The 17148-nt window shown below is 42.6% G+C and overlaps 1 protein-coding gene across 1 annotated transcript in view; it reads left to right on the top strand.

Annotated features, from left to right (window-relative positions):
- Positions 1-17148, top strand: part of LOC126417161 (uncharacterized) — a 255884-nt gene that overhangs the window by 134316 nt on the left and 104420 nt on the right. Inside the window, exon 4 of the mRNA XM_050085058.1 lies at positions 1796-1929. Within this exon, the coding sequence (XP_049941015.1) occupies positions 1796-1929 (134 nt within the window). The remainder of the gene's footprint in view (positions 1-1795; positions 1930-17148) is intronic.

Here is a 17148-nt window from a genome sequence, read left to right as displayed (position 1 = left end):
TTTAAACCACTCAAACACTTGTGTTCGCGATAAACAATCATCGCCGTACACTTGTTGTAACATTACAAACGTTTCACTTGCAGATTTTCCTAGTTTGAAACAAAATTTGATGTTAACATGCTGTTCTTTCTGTACACTCAACATTTTCCGACGCACAGACAAAACGTCAACTACTTAAAACAGACGCCACGGGCAGACTGAGTGCAGGAGGCAGATGAAACTCGAGCAGTAGGCGGAGCGAGAGTCACGTGACAGGCCACGCGGCTTTCAGCCTTATTGCATTCGTTTTATTGTTTCACCAGTACTAGTCCGGTTTTTTTCTAGCCACACCTCGTATGTGATGTCCTTAGGTTAGTTAGGTTTAAGTAGGTCTAAGTTCTAGGGGACTGATGACCTCAGATGTTAAGTCCCATACTGCTAAGAGCCTTTTGAACCAAAGCTATGGAGGAAATTCTTTTACGCGATAATGCAAGACCACACACCAGTCATCATGCCGTTGAAGCGATTGTTAAAACTGGATGGAAAGTCTTGCCTCGTACTCAGTATAGTCCTGACTTGGCACCATCAGCCTTCCATCTGTTTGGGCCACTAAAAGAAGCTCATTTTCAGCAGTGGCTTCGGAAGCATTAACTTGCCCTTACCTTTATTAAAAGGTGTACCAAAACTGTGTAAGTGGATGGAGACTATATTGGAAAGTAATAAATTTATCGCCAATGTTGTGGTTTTCAAACTATGTAGGTGCATTTGAAATTTTTGACGAAAAAGAGTAACGGGCATTACTCTTTGACTGATCCTCGTTTTTCGGAAGGAACAGTGCACTGATGAGGAGAGATGATTTCATTCCCAGAATGAGATTTTCACTCTGCAGCGGAGTGTGCACTGATGTGAAACTTTCTCGCAGATTAATACTGTGCGCCGGACCGATACTCGCACTCGGGACCTTTAATTTTCGCGGGCAAGTGCTCTACCAACTGAGCTACCCAAACACGACTCTCACCCCTTCCTCGCACCTTTTCATTCCGCCAGTACCTCGTCTCCTACCTTCCAAACTTCGCAGAAGCTCTCTTGCATATCTTCCTGAAGTAGCACTCCTGGAAGAAAGGATATTGTGGAGACATGGCTTAGCAACAGCCTGGGGGTTGTTTCTAGAATGAGAATTTCACTCTGCAGCGGAGTGTGCGCTTGTATGAAACTTCCAGGCAGATTTAAACTGTCCGCGAAAGGCAAAGGTCCCGAGTTCGAGTCTCGGTCTGGCACACAGTTTTAATCTGCCAGGAAGTTTCATGATTTAATTATGTTGATCCTCAAGTCATTCACCGTTATAATCGTGAGTAATTGCATTCATTGCATTGTTTTAGAATGGCTCGTACTATTCAGTCCAGACTCGCTCGTCCTGATACGGTACTGCTGTCATGCACATTCGTCTTAGCTGTAAAGAACATTTGGTTACTTCAATCCACACTATCCATTTACAATATAGTTTCTCACCATTTTATAGTTGCGCATTAGTTTCACTTACAAGAACAGTTACATAGCAGTTAACCTCATGCAAATGTCTATTTAATTACAAGACAAAAACATGGTAATTGAGGAAACGGTATGAGAAACTCATGATAGGACATTTATATCACAGTGTAATATCGACAAGAAATGAAATTACATTATATCTGTATCATGTTACGTGTCCAGAAGTTAGATGGCAGGTTCTTGAGAGTTGACTGAGGGAGAGTCGCCCCTTGTAGCGAATTTCCGCCTGCTCCCATTGTCAGTAACCGCGTCGTGTTCTGTGTTGCAGCGCTACCCCAGGAGGGTCCTCGCATCTCCGGCGGCAGACCTCGCTACCAGGTGGGCGACACCGTCAGCCTCGACTGCAGCTCTGGGCCGTCCAGGCCTGCCGCCCACCTCGTCTGGTACATCAACGACCAGCAGGTAAGCCTCGGACAAGAGCGAGCGGCACTTCCAGCAGCGCTATAAACTCTAAACATGGTCTGTGTTTAGGTTGATCGTAATTCAACTGGGAAAACCAGAAGTGGTATTCACCATGCAAAACCGTCCTTCAGCATGATGAAGACAGAGATTTGTCTTGGTGTGAACTGAGCCCCGGACACTGGGAAACCGCTCTGTTCCATATTTGCGAACCAGCTGGTGCAACCCATTCTATCTGACGCCATGTGGGTACCTTGCGTATCACTTTTGCTGCTTATTTTCAGCACAGAAAAATCTTTCGCAATCATCAGGAATTGACACAGTACGTTCCACGATCACTTAACACTTCTTTATAGTCCGCGACTCGTGGCCTTGCGGTAGCGTTCTCGCTTCCCGCGCACGGTGTCCCAGGTGCGATTCCCGGCGCGGTCGCGGATTTTCTCTGCCTCGAGATGACTGAGTGTTGTGTTGTCTTTCTTCATCATGTCATCCTCATTCACTCGCAAGTCGCCGTAGTGACGTTAAAGAACTTGTGGCGCGGCGGCCGAACCGCCCCGCGAGGGGTCTCCCGGCCACCAATGCCATACGCTCATTATTATTATTTTTACTTCTCTATATCTCACAGGAACTGCTTTGGAAGAAATAAAGAATGGAAGAAAAATAGCAGGTTCACTGTTTAATGTCCAGTCTTCTAAGACAGAGTACTTGGTCAGCTTCATAGAAGTGAGACTGGAATTTACGCTAATATCTTTGAAGGGATCATTTCATCGATAATCGGAAGTGATGCAGGTAAACTGCTGAAAAACGAGAACAGTGCGGTCAGCAGGCTTTTGAAACTAAGTCTTATTAAATAATAAATAGTCGATGAGTCTCCTTGATTACGAGTTCATAACTACTGTCCTAACACGAATTCTTTACAGGCGAATGGAAAAACTGGTAGAAGCCGACCTCGGGGAAGATCAGTTTGGATTCCGTAGAAATTTTGGAACACGTGAGGCAATACTGACACTACGACTTATCTTAGAAAATAGATTAAGGAAAGGCAAACCTACGTTTCTAGCATTTGTAGACTTAGAGAAAGCTTTTGACAATGTTGACTGGAATACTCTCTTTCAAATTCTGAAGGTGGCAGGGGTAAAATACAGGAAGCGAAAGGGTATTTAGAATTTGTGCAGGAACCAGATGGCAGTTATAAGAGTCGAGAGACATGAAAGGGAAGCAGTGGTTGGGAAAGGAGTGAGACAGGGTTGTAGCCTCTCCCCAATGATATTCAATCAGTATATTGAACAAGCAGTAAAGGAAACAAAAGAAAAATTCGGAATAGCTATTAAAATCCATGGAGAAGAAATAAAAAGTTTGAGGTTCGCCGATGACATTGCAATTCTGTCAGAGACAGCAAAGGACTTGGAAGAGCAGTTGAACGGAATGTACAGTGTCTTGAAAGGAGGATATAAGATGAACATCAACAAAAGCAAAACGAGGATAATGGAGTGTAGTCGAATTAAGTCGGGTGATGCTGAGGGAATTAGATTAGGAAGTGAGACACTTCAAGTAGTAAAGGAGTTTTGCTATTTGGGGAGCAAAATAACTGATGATGGTCGAAGTAGAGAGGATGTAAAATGTAGGCTGACAATGGCAAGGAAAGCGTTTCTCAAGAAGAGAAATTTGTTAACATCGAGTATAGATTTAAGTGTCAGGAAGTCGTTTCTGAAAGTATTTGTATGAAGTGTAGCCATGTATGGAAGTGAAACATGGACGATAAATAGTTTAGACAAGGAGAGAATAGAAGCTTTCGAAATGTGGTGCTACAGAAGAATGCTGAAGATTAGATGGGTAGATCACGTAACTAATGAGGAGGTATTGAATAGGATTGGGGAGAAGAGGTGTTTGTGGCACAACTTGACAAGAAGAAGGGACCGGTTGGTAGGACATGTTCTGAGGCATCAAGGGATCACAAATTTAGCATTAGAGGGCAGCGTGGAGGGTAAAAATCGTAGAGGGCGACCAAGAGATGAATACTCTAAACAGATTCAGAAGGATGTAGGTTGCAGTAAGTACTGGGAGATGAAGAAGCTTGCACAGGATAGAGTAGCATGTACGGCTGCATCAAACCAGTCTCAGGACTGAAGACCACAACAACAACAACAATACATACAATGGCAGTTTCATTTTTAGTAGTGTTGTTGTTGACGTCTTCAGTTCAAAGACTGATTTGCCGCAGCTCTCCATGCTACTCTATCCTGTGCCAGCGTCTTCATCTACGGATGACCACTGCATCTCATATTTCCATATGATTACTGTACTCGCCTCCGGCTCCCTCTGCAACTTTTACCGCCCACACTCTCCTCAAGTACCAAACTGGTGATCCTTTGATGACTCATAACGTGTCTATTAACTGATTCCTTGTTTTTTGTGTCACAAATTTCTTTTCTCCCCAAGTCTGTTCATTACCTCCACATTAGTTACTTGTTATGCCTATCTAATCTTCCGCATTCTTCTTTAGAACCACATTTAAAAGCTTATGATCTAGTCTTGTGTGACCTGTTTATCGTCCATGTTTCACTTCCATGAAATGCAGCACTCAAGATAATTATGATCAGAAAAGACTTCCTAACAGCCAAGTCTATATTCTATGTTAACAATTTTTCTTCTTCAGAACGCTTTTCTTGATATTGCCAGTATATGTTTTATATCCTCTCTACTTCTGCCACCGTCAGTTATTTTTCTACCCAAATAGTACAACTCACCTACTACTTTAAGCGTGTTGCTTCCTAATCTAATTCCCTCAGTCTCACCTGATTTAATTCGACTACATTTCATTGCCCGTTCTTTGCTTTTAGGGATGTTCATCTTTCATTGTTTACACTATTCATTCCGTTCAACTGCTCTTCCAAGTTCCTTACTGTCTCTGACAGAATGTAGTAATAGTAGTACATCATCATCTTCAAATCACAAAGTTTTTATTCCTTCTCCCCAAAATTTAATTCCTTCTTCGAACTTCTCTTTGATTTTCTTTACTGTCTTGCACAGTATAACACCGGGGATAGGCAGCAAACCAGTCTCACTCCCTTCTCAATCACTTTTTCCCTTTCATGCCTACTTTAATGCTCTTATAACTGCCGTCTGGTTTGTGTAAAATTCGTAAACATCCTGCCGCCAGTATATTTTACCTCTGCCATATTCAGAATTTCAATAGTATATTCTAGTAACATTGTAGAAATCTTTCTCTAAATCTACAAACCTATCTTCTAACAAGGGAACCTCCCCATCGCACCCCCCTCAGATTTAGTTATAAGTTGGCACAGTGGATAGGCCTTGAAAAACAGAGCACAGATGAAGCGAGAAAACAGGAAGAAGTTGTGTGGAACTATGAAAAAAATGAGCAAAATATACAAACTGAGTAGTCCATGCGCAAGATAGGCAACATCGAGGAGTGGGTAAGCTCACGAGCGCCGTGGTCCCGTGGTTAGCGTGAGCAGCTGCGGAACAAGAGGTCCTTGGTTCAAGTCTTCCCTCGAGTGAAAGTTAACTTTTTTTTTTATTTTCGCAAGGTTATGATCTGTCCGTTCGTTCATTGACGTCTCTGTTCACTGTAATAAGTTTAGTGTCTATGTTTTGCGACCGCACCGCAAAAACTAGCGATTAGTAGACGAAAGGACGTGCCTCTCCAATGGGAAACGTAAACATTTGATCGCAAGGTTATTGGTCAACCGATTCCTCCACAGGAAAACACGTCTGATATTTTCTACACGACACTGGTGACGGCATGTGCGTCACATGACAGGAATATGTTGTCGACCGACCTAACTTGTACACTTGGCGAATGGGTAAAAACATTCTTCTACCTTGCCCGATTCAGGTTTTCTTGTGGATGTGATAATCACTCCCAAAAAAGTGATGAAAACATAAGAGTTTGTCAGATAATAATTGTCTGAAAATAAAAAATAAAACTTTTCACTCGAGGGAAGACTTGAACCGAGGACCTCTTATTTCACAGCTGCTCACGCTAACGACGGTACCACGCCGCTGCTGAGATCAGACTATCCTTGATGTTGTCTATCTTGCGCATGGACTACTCAGTTTGTATATTTTGCTTTTATTTTTTTCATAGTTCCACACAACTTCTTCCTGTTTTCTCGATTGATCTGTGTTCAGTTTTTCAAGGCCTATCCACTGTGCCAACTTATAACTAAATCTGCAGGGGGTGCGATAGGGAGGTTCCCTTGTAAGAGAAGTCATAGTCTCGTTGTTGCCTCGAGCGTTTCTACATTTCTCTGGAACCCAAATTGATCTACCCGAGGTCGGCTTTTAGTAGCTATTCCATTGTTCTGTAAAGAATTCGTGTTAGTATTTTGCAAACATAACTTATTCAACTGGTAGTTCGGTAACATTCATACATGTCAACACCTGCTTGTTTTGGAACTCGAATTATTACATTCTTCTTGAAGTTGGAGTGTAGGTCGCCTGTGTTATACGCCTTACACATCAGATAAATAGTCTTATCGCGATTGGTTCTCACCGCGCGGGACTAGCCGAGCGGTCATGGACTGTGCGGCTGGTCCCGGTGGAGGTTCGAGTCCTTCCTCAGGCATGGGTGTGTGTGTTTGTCCTTAGGATCTTTTAGGTTAAGTAGTGTGTAAGCTTAGGGACTGATGACCTTGGCTGTTAAGTCCCATAAGATTTCACATACGCGATTGGTTCTCCCCAGAATGTACGTAGTTGATACGAAATGTCGCCTATTCCATGGGCCTTGTTTCGATTAGGTCTTTGCGTGATGTGTCAATTCTTCTCGCAGTATCGTTTCTCGCATCTCATCTTCATCTAAGCTCTCTTCCCTTCCTATAATATTGCCTTCAAGTTCATTTACTTCATGTAGAACGTTTGTATTCTCCTCCCACCTTTCAGCTTTCCATTATTTACTAAGGATTGGTTTTCCATCTGAGTTTTTGATATTTATACATGTGATTGTCTTTTCTCCAAAGGTTTCTCCTTATGACTTATGTATTCTTACATTTATCCTCTAGGCATTCTTGCTTCGCCACTTTGCACTTCACATCAGTCTGTTTTTTAGAAGTTTATGTTCCGTTTCGCGCGCTTCTTTTACTGCATTTTTTAATATTCTTCTCCTTTTATCACTTAAATTCAACATCTACTGTGATATCCAAGGATTTCTACTAGACCCTGTCTTTTCATCTACTGGTCCTCTACTGCCTTCACTATTTCGTCTCTAAAAGGTACGCATGTGTCTTCTGTTGTATTCTTTTTCCCTGTTGTAATCGATAGTTACCCAATGATCCCTCTCAAGCTCTCATCAGCCTTTCGATCTTTCATCTTACCTAGGTCTAATACCATTTAATTTTCTACCTTTTTGCAATTTCTTCAGTTTTAATCTACAGTTCTCAACAAATAAATTGTGGTCAGGGTCCACATTTTTCCCTGGATATACTTTACAGTTTAAAATCAGGTTCTGAAGTCGCCGTCTTACCATTGTATAATCAATGTGAAACATTCCGGTGTGTCCAGATCTCTTCCAGTACTTTCATGTTTCTTAAACCAAGTGTTAGTGATGATTAGATTATGCTCTGTGCAAAATTCTACTATGCGTCTTCCTCTGTCATTCCTACCCCACTCCCTGTCCATACTGAACTACAACTGTTCTTTGTCTTCCTTCTCGTACTGTTGAATTCCAGTCCCCCATTACAATTAAATTTCCGTCTCCCTTAACTATGAATAATTTCTTTTATTTCATTGCACGTGTCTTCAATGTCTATCATTTACTGAACTATCTTGCATATAAGCTGTGGTAATACGTTCTCTATGGCATTCATAGTAACTTGCCGACATTCCTCACGTTTTTCTCATTGTTAGGCCTGCCCCTGAATTACGCCTATTTGATTTTGTATTTATAATCTTGTGGTCACCTGACTAAAAGCCCTGTTTCTCTTGTCACCGAACTTCGCTAATCCGCGCTGTACTTAACATCAACCTACCTTTTCCCGTAATAAATTTTTTAACATACCTGCCCGATTAAGGAATCTAACATTCCTCGCTCGAATCCGTAGAACTCCACTTTTGTTTCTCCCTATGACGACGTCTTCCTGAGTAGTTCCCATCCGGATGGAAATATCATTTATCAAATCATAAATGTTTATTAATACTAGGCGGAAAGGTTACATCGTCTACGAACCTTAGCATTGATACCTATAGCCTCGTATTCTTTTTCTGAAAATGCCTACACTTTTTCCACTGCTTTTTGTGTACCCTAGCCATAATTCTTTAAACAATCCAGCGCCATGTGTAAAACAGCTTCAAACGACTGATTAATGTGCAAAGAAGTTAATGTGATAAACAATAATTACACAAAATATTTTTGCTTGGAGAAGTGAAAGCTTAATTATATTTGTTTTGTTACCGTCAGATTAGTCATTCAAAGATAAACAAAAAAATAAAAACCAAAACTGGAAAACCGAAAACTTTTTTCACCCATCTCAGTATTTAGGACGGAATATCTCCTGTGTATCGCGTAACATGTTATAATTTTTCAGGTACGTTCAGTGCAATATGTGTATGGTGTGTGCAGAATTTGTAACGAATATAGATAGTAAAGAAATAATAAATCAAAACGTGGTAGCTCATGTCGGAGATTTAGTGCATGAGAAGCGGAAATTCAGTAAGTGATACTTATTTCCTTTCATTATTTGGTGAGGTGGTGTCAACGAAAAAAATTTAGAAATAGCTTGAAACTATGTGTACAGTTTGCTGGGAATCGCTATGTGCTCTCATCCTCAAGTACTGGATAAATATATCCTGGGTAATTTGTGTGCTGTGAGTTCACTGCATCAGGAACTACATACATTCACTATATTACATTTTTCTTATTGTGTTAAACCTTTAACGTAAGATTATACCCTTTAGTCAGTAGATTATGACAGCATATGAAAATTTTAAATTCGGACAGTAATTATACATTACATTATCATATTTCTGTTGCCCTTAGAAGCAGTTAGGCAACTTGCAACTCGGAACAGGTGAGCATTTTAACCATTTAGTAGCATAGATACCATTTTAACAAGTGTGGTGATTCGATGCAACGCTGCCTTACACCTTTCTTAAGAGAAATTTTTCTGCCATGATATTTGTGTTTTATTACTTCACTTGTACTGCAGTTTACATATCATTCTCTCTGTCTTTTGTCTTACACACTATGAACATTTTACTCGATTGTCTACACATTTCCTTTGGTTTACGAATACTGTATACTAGTCTCATTTCTCGTGTAGTCTCCTCATTAGCAGCCGAAATTTTGGATTGCTCCACTGGTACGTTTACGTTACCTTATCTTCGTCCAGTGCCTCTTCCGTTTCCCTTTCCGTTATTATTCTAGATAGGGAATTATAACAGGAACTGCCAGCTTTGATTGCCAATAGGTCTTCGGAAGATTGATCATAATGCTGTTTAGCACACTTGTTGGCACATTTGCTGTTTTGTAGAGTCTAGAAATCAACTCAAATAGCTTTTTAGTACCCATATCTTCTACTGACACTGCTAACTCCAAGTAAAGACCATTCAGTGCTCTACTAAGTTATGACTTTATTGATTTAATCACAATTTCAATGAACAGCTGACATAAAACTGCTAGAAGTAGAAAATAATGTACTTCTAATATTCTGTATCATTTCGTTTGTGGATAGGTTGTTTTCTAGTCATGATTTCACAGAGTAGTGTGGGTCATCGAAAACAACAACATGGAGGCAGTTTGTGTATAGGGAGAAGATCTATTGCATGATATTTCAGAGTTCGTCTAACTTGACAACTTGCAACTCCAAAGCTACTTCGTAAAATATCTTAATCTCAACACAGAATAAAAGGAACTGCATGTTTATGCAACCCACAGAGCTTGAGTGCGTTGCAAGCAGCAGGCCAGTCACAGGATGTGGGTGACGGATCCAGCTTGTGACCAGGAGTGTCAGTGAAGCCGTGGTATCTTCCTCGTGTTAGTTAGTTATTCAGTTGATAAGATGTTCCATGGACCATTTGAACGATTCTTTTATCGAAATGATGTGGAACGAGTCAGTTTAGAGGATATGTAGTCTTGATTCTATTAACATTAATCAACACACTACAATTTTATTCCTGCTCATGCAACTATACTTAAAAACAAGTATTTCTTTTTTATTGTTTTTTTACTGACTACCAGGTTTTAATCAGAAATTCGTCAATGGATTATGAGGAGTTGTCCAGGAGAAACGATTTTAACTTAGATTTAAAGTTTGGTTCGCTACCCTTCAGACATTTTATGTTATTAGCCAGATGATCAAAACTTTTTGCTGCTACATGTTGAACTCCTCTCTGAGGCACAGACGGCCCCAACAGTGGGAAATACGTAAAGGTCATTTCTCGCTCTAGTGTGTAGGTACGACCGTCACTGTTGTTCTCAAATTGAGTTTACAGAGTTATAAAGCGTCTCCTGGGCAGCGATAGGCAACCGGGCATTAGTGCCGCAAAGAGTTGTGGCGTCGTACCGCAGGTTAGTGAGCCAAAGCCGCGTGTTTGCTGGCAGCAGCGGGGAACAGACTAAACGGAGTCACCCGCCCAAATGTTCTACAGTGGTGTAGCTGCCACCTAACCACTCTCGAAAATAGACCGTCACGTGCTCAAGTGAGGACACCCAACTGTGACACAGTTTGTCGGCTGTCGTGAAGACTAGGCCTGGATCGACCAAGACTGCAGCACATGTTCAGGGGGAAGCACGAATGCGATACACCTGGTGGGTGTGGAGATGGCAGCTTGCAGATCATCCACGATGACTGTCAACTGAGAGAGGCCGGCCACGCACCAGACTTCTCCTCGTCCGCGGCGTTCAAACAGCCCTCAAGAGCAGACGACGGCTGTGGTATGCATTAGGCTGACTGTGTCTCGGTGTTGATGTCAGCAAGCAGGTAGCGGGTAGACCATCATCCGTCGGTTTCGCTGAAACTCAGTGCACTGTCATTCTTTCTGGTTGTAGCGACTCAGACTGACAGCCGGACTAAATGTGTCTTTGAGGTCGGAAAGCCGTATTATTTTAAGAGCCGAGCGTTGTGCCTCGGAAAGCGTGACTCTGGGTGTATGAACGCACTTGCCCCCGTTTATCGCTCCCGTCAGCGCCCCTTGCCTCGCTAAGGTAATTCAGTACATACTCTGGGTCATAGAGATCGTGTATCATCGTGTTTGACTTTGCAGCGGCACTCTGGCGTTTAAGTTACGTGTGTTACTTCACCTCCCCCCATGAACCATGGACCTTGCCGTTGGTGGGGAGGCTTGCGTGCCTCAGAGATACAGATGGCCGTACCGTAGGTGCAACCACGACGGAGGGGTATCTGTTGAGAGGCCAGACAAACATGTGGTTCCTGAAGAGGGGCAGCAGCCTTTTCAGTAGTTTCAGGGGCAACAGTCTGGATCATTGACTGATCTGGCCTTGTAACATTAACCAAAACGGCCTTGCTGTGCTAGTACTGCGAACGGCTGAAAGCAAGGGGAAACTACAGCCGTAATTTTTCCTGAGGACATGCAGCTTTACTGTATGATTAAATGATGATGGCGTCCTCTTGGGTAAAATATTCCGGAGGTAAAATAGTCCCCCATTCGGACCTCCGGGCGGGGACTACTCAAGAGGACGTCGTTATCAGAAGAAAGAAAACTGGCATTCTACGGATCGGAGCGTGGAATGTCAGATCCCTTAATCGGGCAGGTAGGTTAGAAAATTTAAAAAGGGAAATGGATCGGTTAAAGTTAGATATAGTGGAAATTAGTGAAGTTCGGTGGCAGGAGGAACAAGACTTTTGGTCAGGTGATTACAGGGTTATAAATACAAAATCAAATAGGGGTAATGCAGGAGTAGGTTTAATAATGAATAAAAAAATAGGGGTGCGGGTTAGCTACTACAAACAGCATAGTGAACACATTATTGTGGCCAAGATAGATACGAAGCCCATGCCTACCACAGTAGTACAAGTATATATGCCAACTAGCTCTGCAGATGATGAAGAAATTGATGAAATGTATGACGAGATAAAAGCAATTATTCAGGTAGTGAAGGGAGACGAAAATTTAATAGTCATGGGTGACTGGAATTCGTCAGTAGAAAAAGGGAGAGAAGGAAACATAGTAGGTGAATATGGATTGGGGGGAAGAAATGAAAGAGGAAGTCGCCTGGTAGCTTCGCCATTTCGAAAGCTTGTATTCTCTTCTTGTCCAAACTGGTTATCGTCCATGTTTCACTTCGATACATGGCTACACTCCATACAAATACTTTCAGAAAAGACTTCCTGACACTTAAATCTATACTCGATGTTAACAAATTTCTCTTCTTCAGAAACGATTCCCTTGCCATTGCCAGTCTACATTTTATATCCTCTCTACTTCGACCATCATCAGTTATTTTACTCCCTAAATAGCAAAACTCCTTTACTACTTTAAGTGTCTCATTTCCTAATCTAATCCCCTCAGCATAACCCGATTTAATTTGACTACATTCCATTATCCTCGTTTATACAGGACACTTCCAAATAGACAGACGTTTGGTTGAGGGGAGAGGATACGGATTAGGTCAAACGATTGAGACACTCTTAAGAAGAAAAAAAAAAAGGACACCACGAAGGAGTTTCATAAATCGCTCACAAACTGAAATCTACAAAAGATGCGGCCGACGGATAAGTGTATGACGCTGCAGCGTAATGTCATCCCGCAGCTGCAAGGATAATGAGGAGGGACATATCGATAGCAGGGTATAAAGTCTTGGCGAATTTCGTTCTGTGTACTCAGTCGGGAGTAACATTGCCTCCCAGACAGGTGCGTAAACAATGTACACAGAAGTCAGCATTTGGGAGAAGACGTCTACTAGGGCTCAAATAAGTAGGTTGGAGAAACTGGCGAATCGCTGGTCGTTTGAACTGGACCGATGCCACTGTTCGCCGTTGGCGGCGGGAATAAGTGAGCCACGGCCGAACACAGAATCAACAACAAAGCAGCAGACCTACAGAGACGCAGAATGAGGACCGAGCAATCGTCAGAGAAGCACTTACAGCCGCGTGTTCATCGTTATCATTGATCCGATGTGCAACTGGCCTTCAGTGACCACAACGAACATCAACAGGTGGCTCACAGAAAGGGGGATGGGCTCATGGCGCACCTTGCCGTCTGTGCAACAACAAACCTGTTTGCTGTGTCTGGCACATTCGACATGGAAGCTCGTAACTGCAACAGAATTGAATTCAGTGATGAGTCTCGATTCATACTGAGCCCCTATGACCAGCGAAAACGTCTCTGGAGACACCCCAATCCTTCACATATAACTCAACGTTACTTTTATTGTGCTACACCAGAATCTCCCCAGTGCTCAACTGTCCATTGTTCGTTGTCCCCTGTGAGCTGACAACACATCTTCATGTGCTTGTCAAATTACTTCAGACCTGAGCGTTGCTGGAAGCACAGTGCATGGTAGGCATTTTGTCGTTCTGCAGAGTAAGCCATCATGCATTACAGATTGTGGTTACGACCTGAATACCTGACAGTTGTAACCTCCCAAAAATAATTTATAAGAAAATATTTTTAAATGCAAATGGACATTGAGCTAAGTGTAACCTCCCAGAGAAATTTTGAACACAATAATTGAATGTTAACTAGAATACAACTTAATGTAACCTCCCAGCAAATAAATTTAATGACAATGACAATTAAATAAAAACTAGCTGTATGGCCCAAGTATAAGTTCCTCACAAAAAAAATGAAAGTCAATTCAGTGATAAAAAAAAATCTCAGTGACAATGAAAACACAAATAGACCGAAATGTCGATCTTAGGCCCTGTTCACTAATTAAACTGTAAATCTTACCTTAGTAAAACTGCATCTGCTCTTATTTTTCGCCATAGCTTGGAGGAAATTCATTGCAAAAATTTTGAATTTAAGGGAAACTTTTCTTTAAGGAATAGCAAGGGAAACATTTCTTTCATTAAAGGATTCTTTGTTAAAAAATTGCTTTGAAAACAAAATTATTATTGGGGCGATTCTTGGACAAATTAGTTACAGTTAATTTACATCATTAGCTGAGCGCAATGCTGCTTCATTACCTTGTTTAAAAATAATATACCTCGTCCTGAATCTTGACCAGAATGCCATGTCGACGCCCGCCGACTGCTCACACACAACTAAACTCTCTCGCAACTAGACCGCAACTACGTCATCTCGCACGCGGTACTACTCCCCAACTGCTAACTCGCAACTGAACTGTCTCGTAACTCGACTGCAATAGAACTGAACTCTCGCGCGGTCAAGCGCAGACTAGGAACGATAAAAGGCTCTCTGGTCAAAGATTTTATCATGCCTCACCATCGCTGCTACATTACATACGTGTTTCACAGTCCTTTGGGGTTAGGGGGGGGGGTTGTTTTGGGGAAGGAGACCAGACAGCGAGGTCATCGGTCTCATCGGGTTAGGGAAGGATGGGGAAGGAAGTCGGCCGTGCCCTTTGAGAGGAACCATCCCGGCATTTGCCTGGAGCGATATAGCGAAATCACGGAAAACCTAAATCAGGATGGCCGGACGCGGGATTGAACCGTCGTCCTCCCGAATGCGAGTCTAGTGTCTAACCTCGTTCGGTCCTGACGTCCTTGTCAGACATTTGTGCTGTCTGCTACTCTGTTATAAATTGGCCTAGTGCATTCAGCACTGCAACCTTTCTACTCAATGCCTCTTCATTGGTGTGCTCTCTACCCAATTTATGGATCACCCCATAATCAGACTCATTCAGTTTGAGTGCCCACCTCGTTAGTCTACTCAATGGGCCTCCAGACATAACAGATATTTTAGTGATGTGTGATCTGCGGCAACTTAAACTTCCATCCATATGAATAACAATGAGAATATGCTATTCCATATATCACTTCCAACATTTCCTTTTCCATAGTGCAGGTATAACACTCCACTGTGTTCAGTTGCCTTCAGTCATACCCTTCTGGAAATTCTTCTTCGCCGGCCGGTGTGGCCGAGCGGTTCTAGGCACTTCTGTCTGGAACTGCGCGACCGCTACGGTCGCAAGTTCGAATCCTGCCTCGGGCATGGATGTGTGTGATGTCCTTAGGTTAGTTAGGTTTAAGTAGTTCTACGTTCTAGGCAACTGATGACCTCAGATGTTGAGTCCCATAGTGCTCAGAGCCATTTGAGCCAATTCTTCTTCTTATTCAGTACCGCTACAGCCCTTGGTGAGCCTTGGCTTCTTCAACAATATTCCTCCACACTTCTCGGTTATTTGCTGCTCTTTTCCACCCCCGGACTCCCATACTGGTGATATCCACTATTACCTCCTCGATCCATCTTCTTCTAGGTCTCACTTTCCGCGTAGCTGAATCGATCACACCTTTCATCATTTTCTTTGGAATTCTATCCTCTACCATTCTCTCCAAGTGTCCTAGCCATCATATTCGCTGTGATTTCACAAAATTTACAACGTCCCTGCCTTCTATTAATTCTTGTAATTCGGCATTTTAGCGTATTATCCAGCCTTCTTCCTCCACTATTGGCCCTTAGATTTTGCTTAGTATTTTCCGCTCAATGGTTCTTTGTGCATTTTTATCGTGTTCTGTCAACGTCCATACCTCTGACCAGTATGTCATAAGTGGCCGGACTAGGGAATTATACAGGGTGGTCCATTGATCGTGACCGGGCCAAATATCTCACGAAATAAGCGTCAAACGAAAAAAACTACAAAGAACTAAACTTGTCTAGCGTGAAGGGGCAAATCAGATGGCGCTATGGTTGGCCAGCTAGATGGCGCTGCCATAGGTCAAACGAATATCAACTGCGTTTTTCTAAACAGACCTCCATTTTTTGTTACATATTCGTGTAGTACGTAAAGAAATATGAATGTTTTAGTTGGACCACTTTTTTCACTTTGTGATAGACGGCGCTGTAATAGTCACAAACATATGGCTCACAATTTTAGACGAACAGTTGGTAACAGGTTGGTTTTTTAAATTAAAATACAGAACGTAGGTACCTTTGAGCATTTTATTTCGGTTGTTCCAATGTGATACATGTACCTTTGTGAACATATGATTTCTGAGAACGCATGAGTCCGCAGCTCGTGGTCGTGCGGTAGCGTTCTCGCTTCCCGCACCCGGGTTCCCGGGTTCGATTCCCGGCGGGGTCAGGGATTTTCTCTGCCTCGTGATGACTGGGTGTAGTGTGATGTCCTTAGGTTAGTTAGGTTTAAGCAGTTCTAAGTTCTAGGGGACTGATGACCATAGATGTTAAGTCCCATAGTGCTCAGAGCCATTTGAACCATTTGAGAACGCATGCTGTTACAGCGTGATTATCTGTAAATACCACATTAATGCAATAAATGCTCAAAATGATGTCCGTCAACCTCAATGCATTTGGCAATACGTGTACGACATTCCTCTCAAAAGCGAGAAGTTCGGCTTCCGTAATGTTCACACATGCATTGACAATGCGCTGACGCATGTTGTCAGGCGTTGTCGGTGGATCACGATAGCAAATATCCTTCAACTTTCCCCACAGAAAGAAATCCGGGGACGTCAGATCCGGTGAACGTGCGGGCCATGGTACGGTACTTCGACGACCAATCCACCTGTCATGAAATATGCTATTCAATATCGCTTCAACCGCACGCGAGCTGTGTGCCGGACATCCATCATGTTGGAAGTACATCGCCATTCTGTCATGCAGTGTAACATCTTGTAGTAACATCGGCAGAACATTACGTAGGAAATCAGTGTAATTGCACCATTTAGACTGCCATCGATAAAATGGGGGTCAATTATCCTTCCTTCCATTATGCCGCACCATATATTAAACCGCCAAGGTCGCTGATGTTCCACTTGTCCCCATCGTGGATTTTTCGTTGCCCAATAGTGCATATTATGCCGGTTTACGATACCGCTGTTGGTGAATGACGCTTCGTCGCTAAATAGAACGCGTGCAAAAATTCTGTCATCGTCCCGTAATTTCTCTTGTGCCCAGTGGCAGAACTGTACACGACGTTCAAAGCCGTCGCCATGCAATTCCTGGTGCATAAAAATATGGTACGGGTGCAATCGATGTTGATATAGCATTCTCAACACCGACGTTTTTGACATTCCCGATTCTCGCGCAACTCGTCTGCTACTGATGTGCGGATTAGCCACGACAGCAGCTAAAGCACCTACTTGGGCATCATCATTTGTT

The sequence above is a fragment of the Schistocerca serialis genome, chromosome 8 (genome assembly GCF_023864345.2).
Source record: "Schistocerca serialis cubense isolate TAMUIC-IGC-003099 chromosome 8, iqSchSeri2.2, whole genome shotgun sequence".
NCBI classification, from domain to species: Eukaryota; Metazoa; Arthropoda; class Insecta; order Orthoptera; family Acrididae; genus Schistocerca; species Schistocerca serialis.
This window is presented reverse-complemented; position numbering and strand designations above follow the sequence as displayed.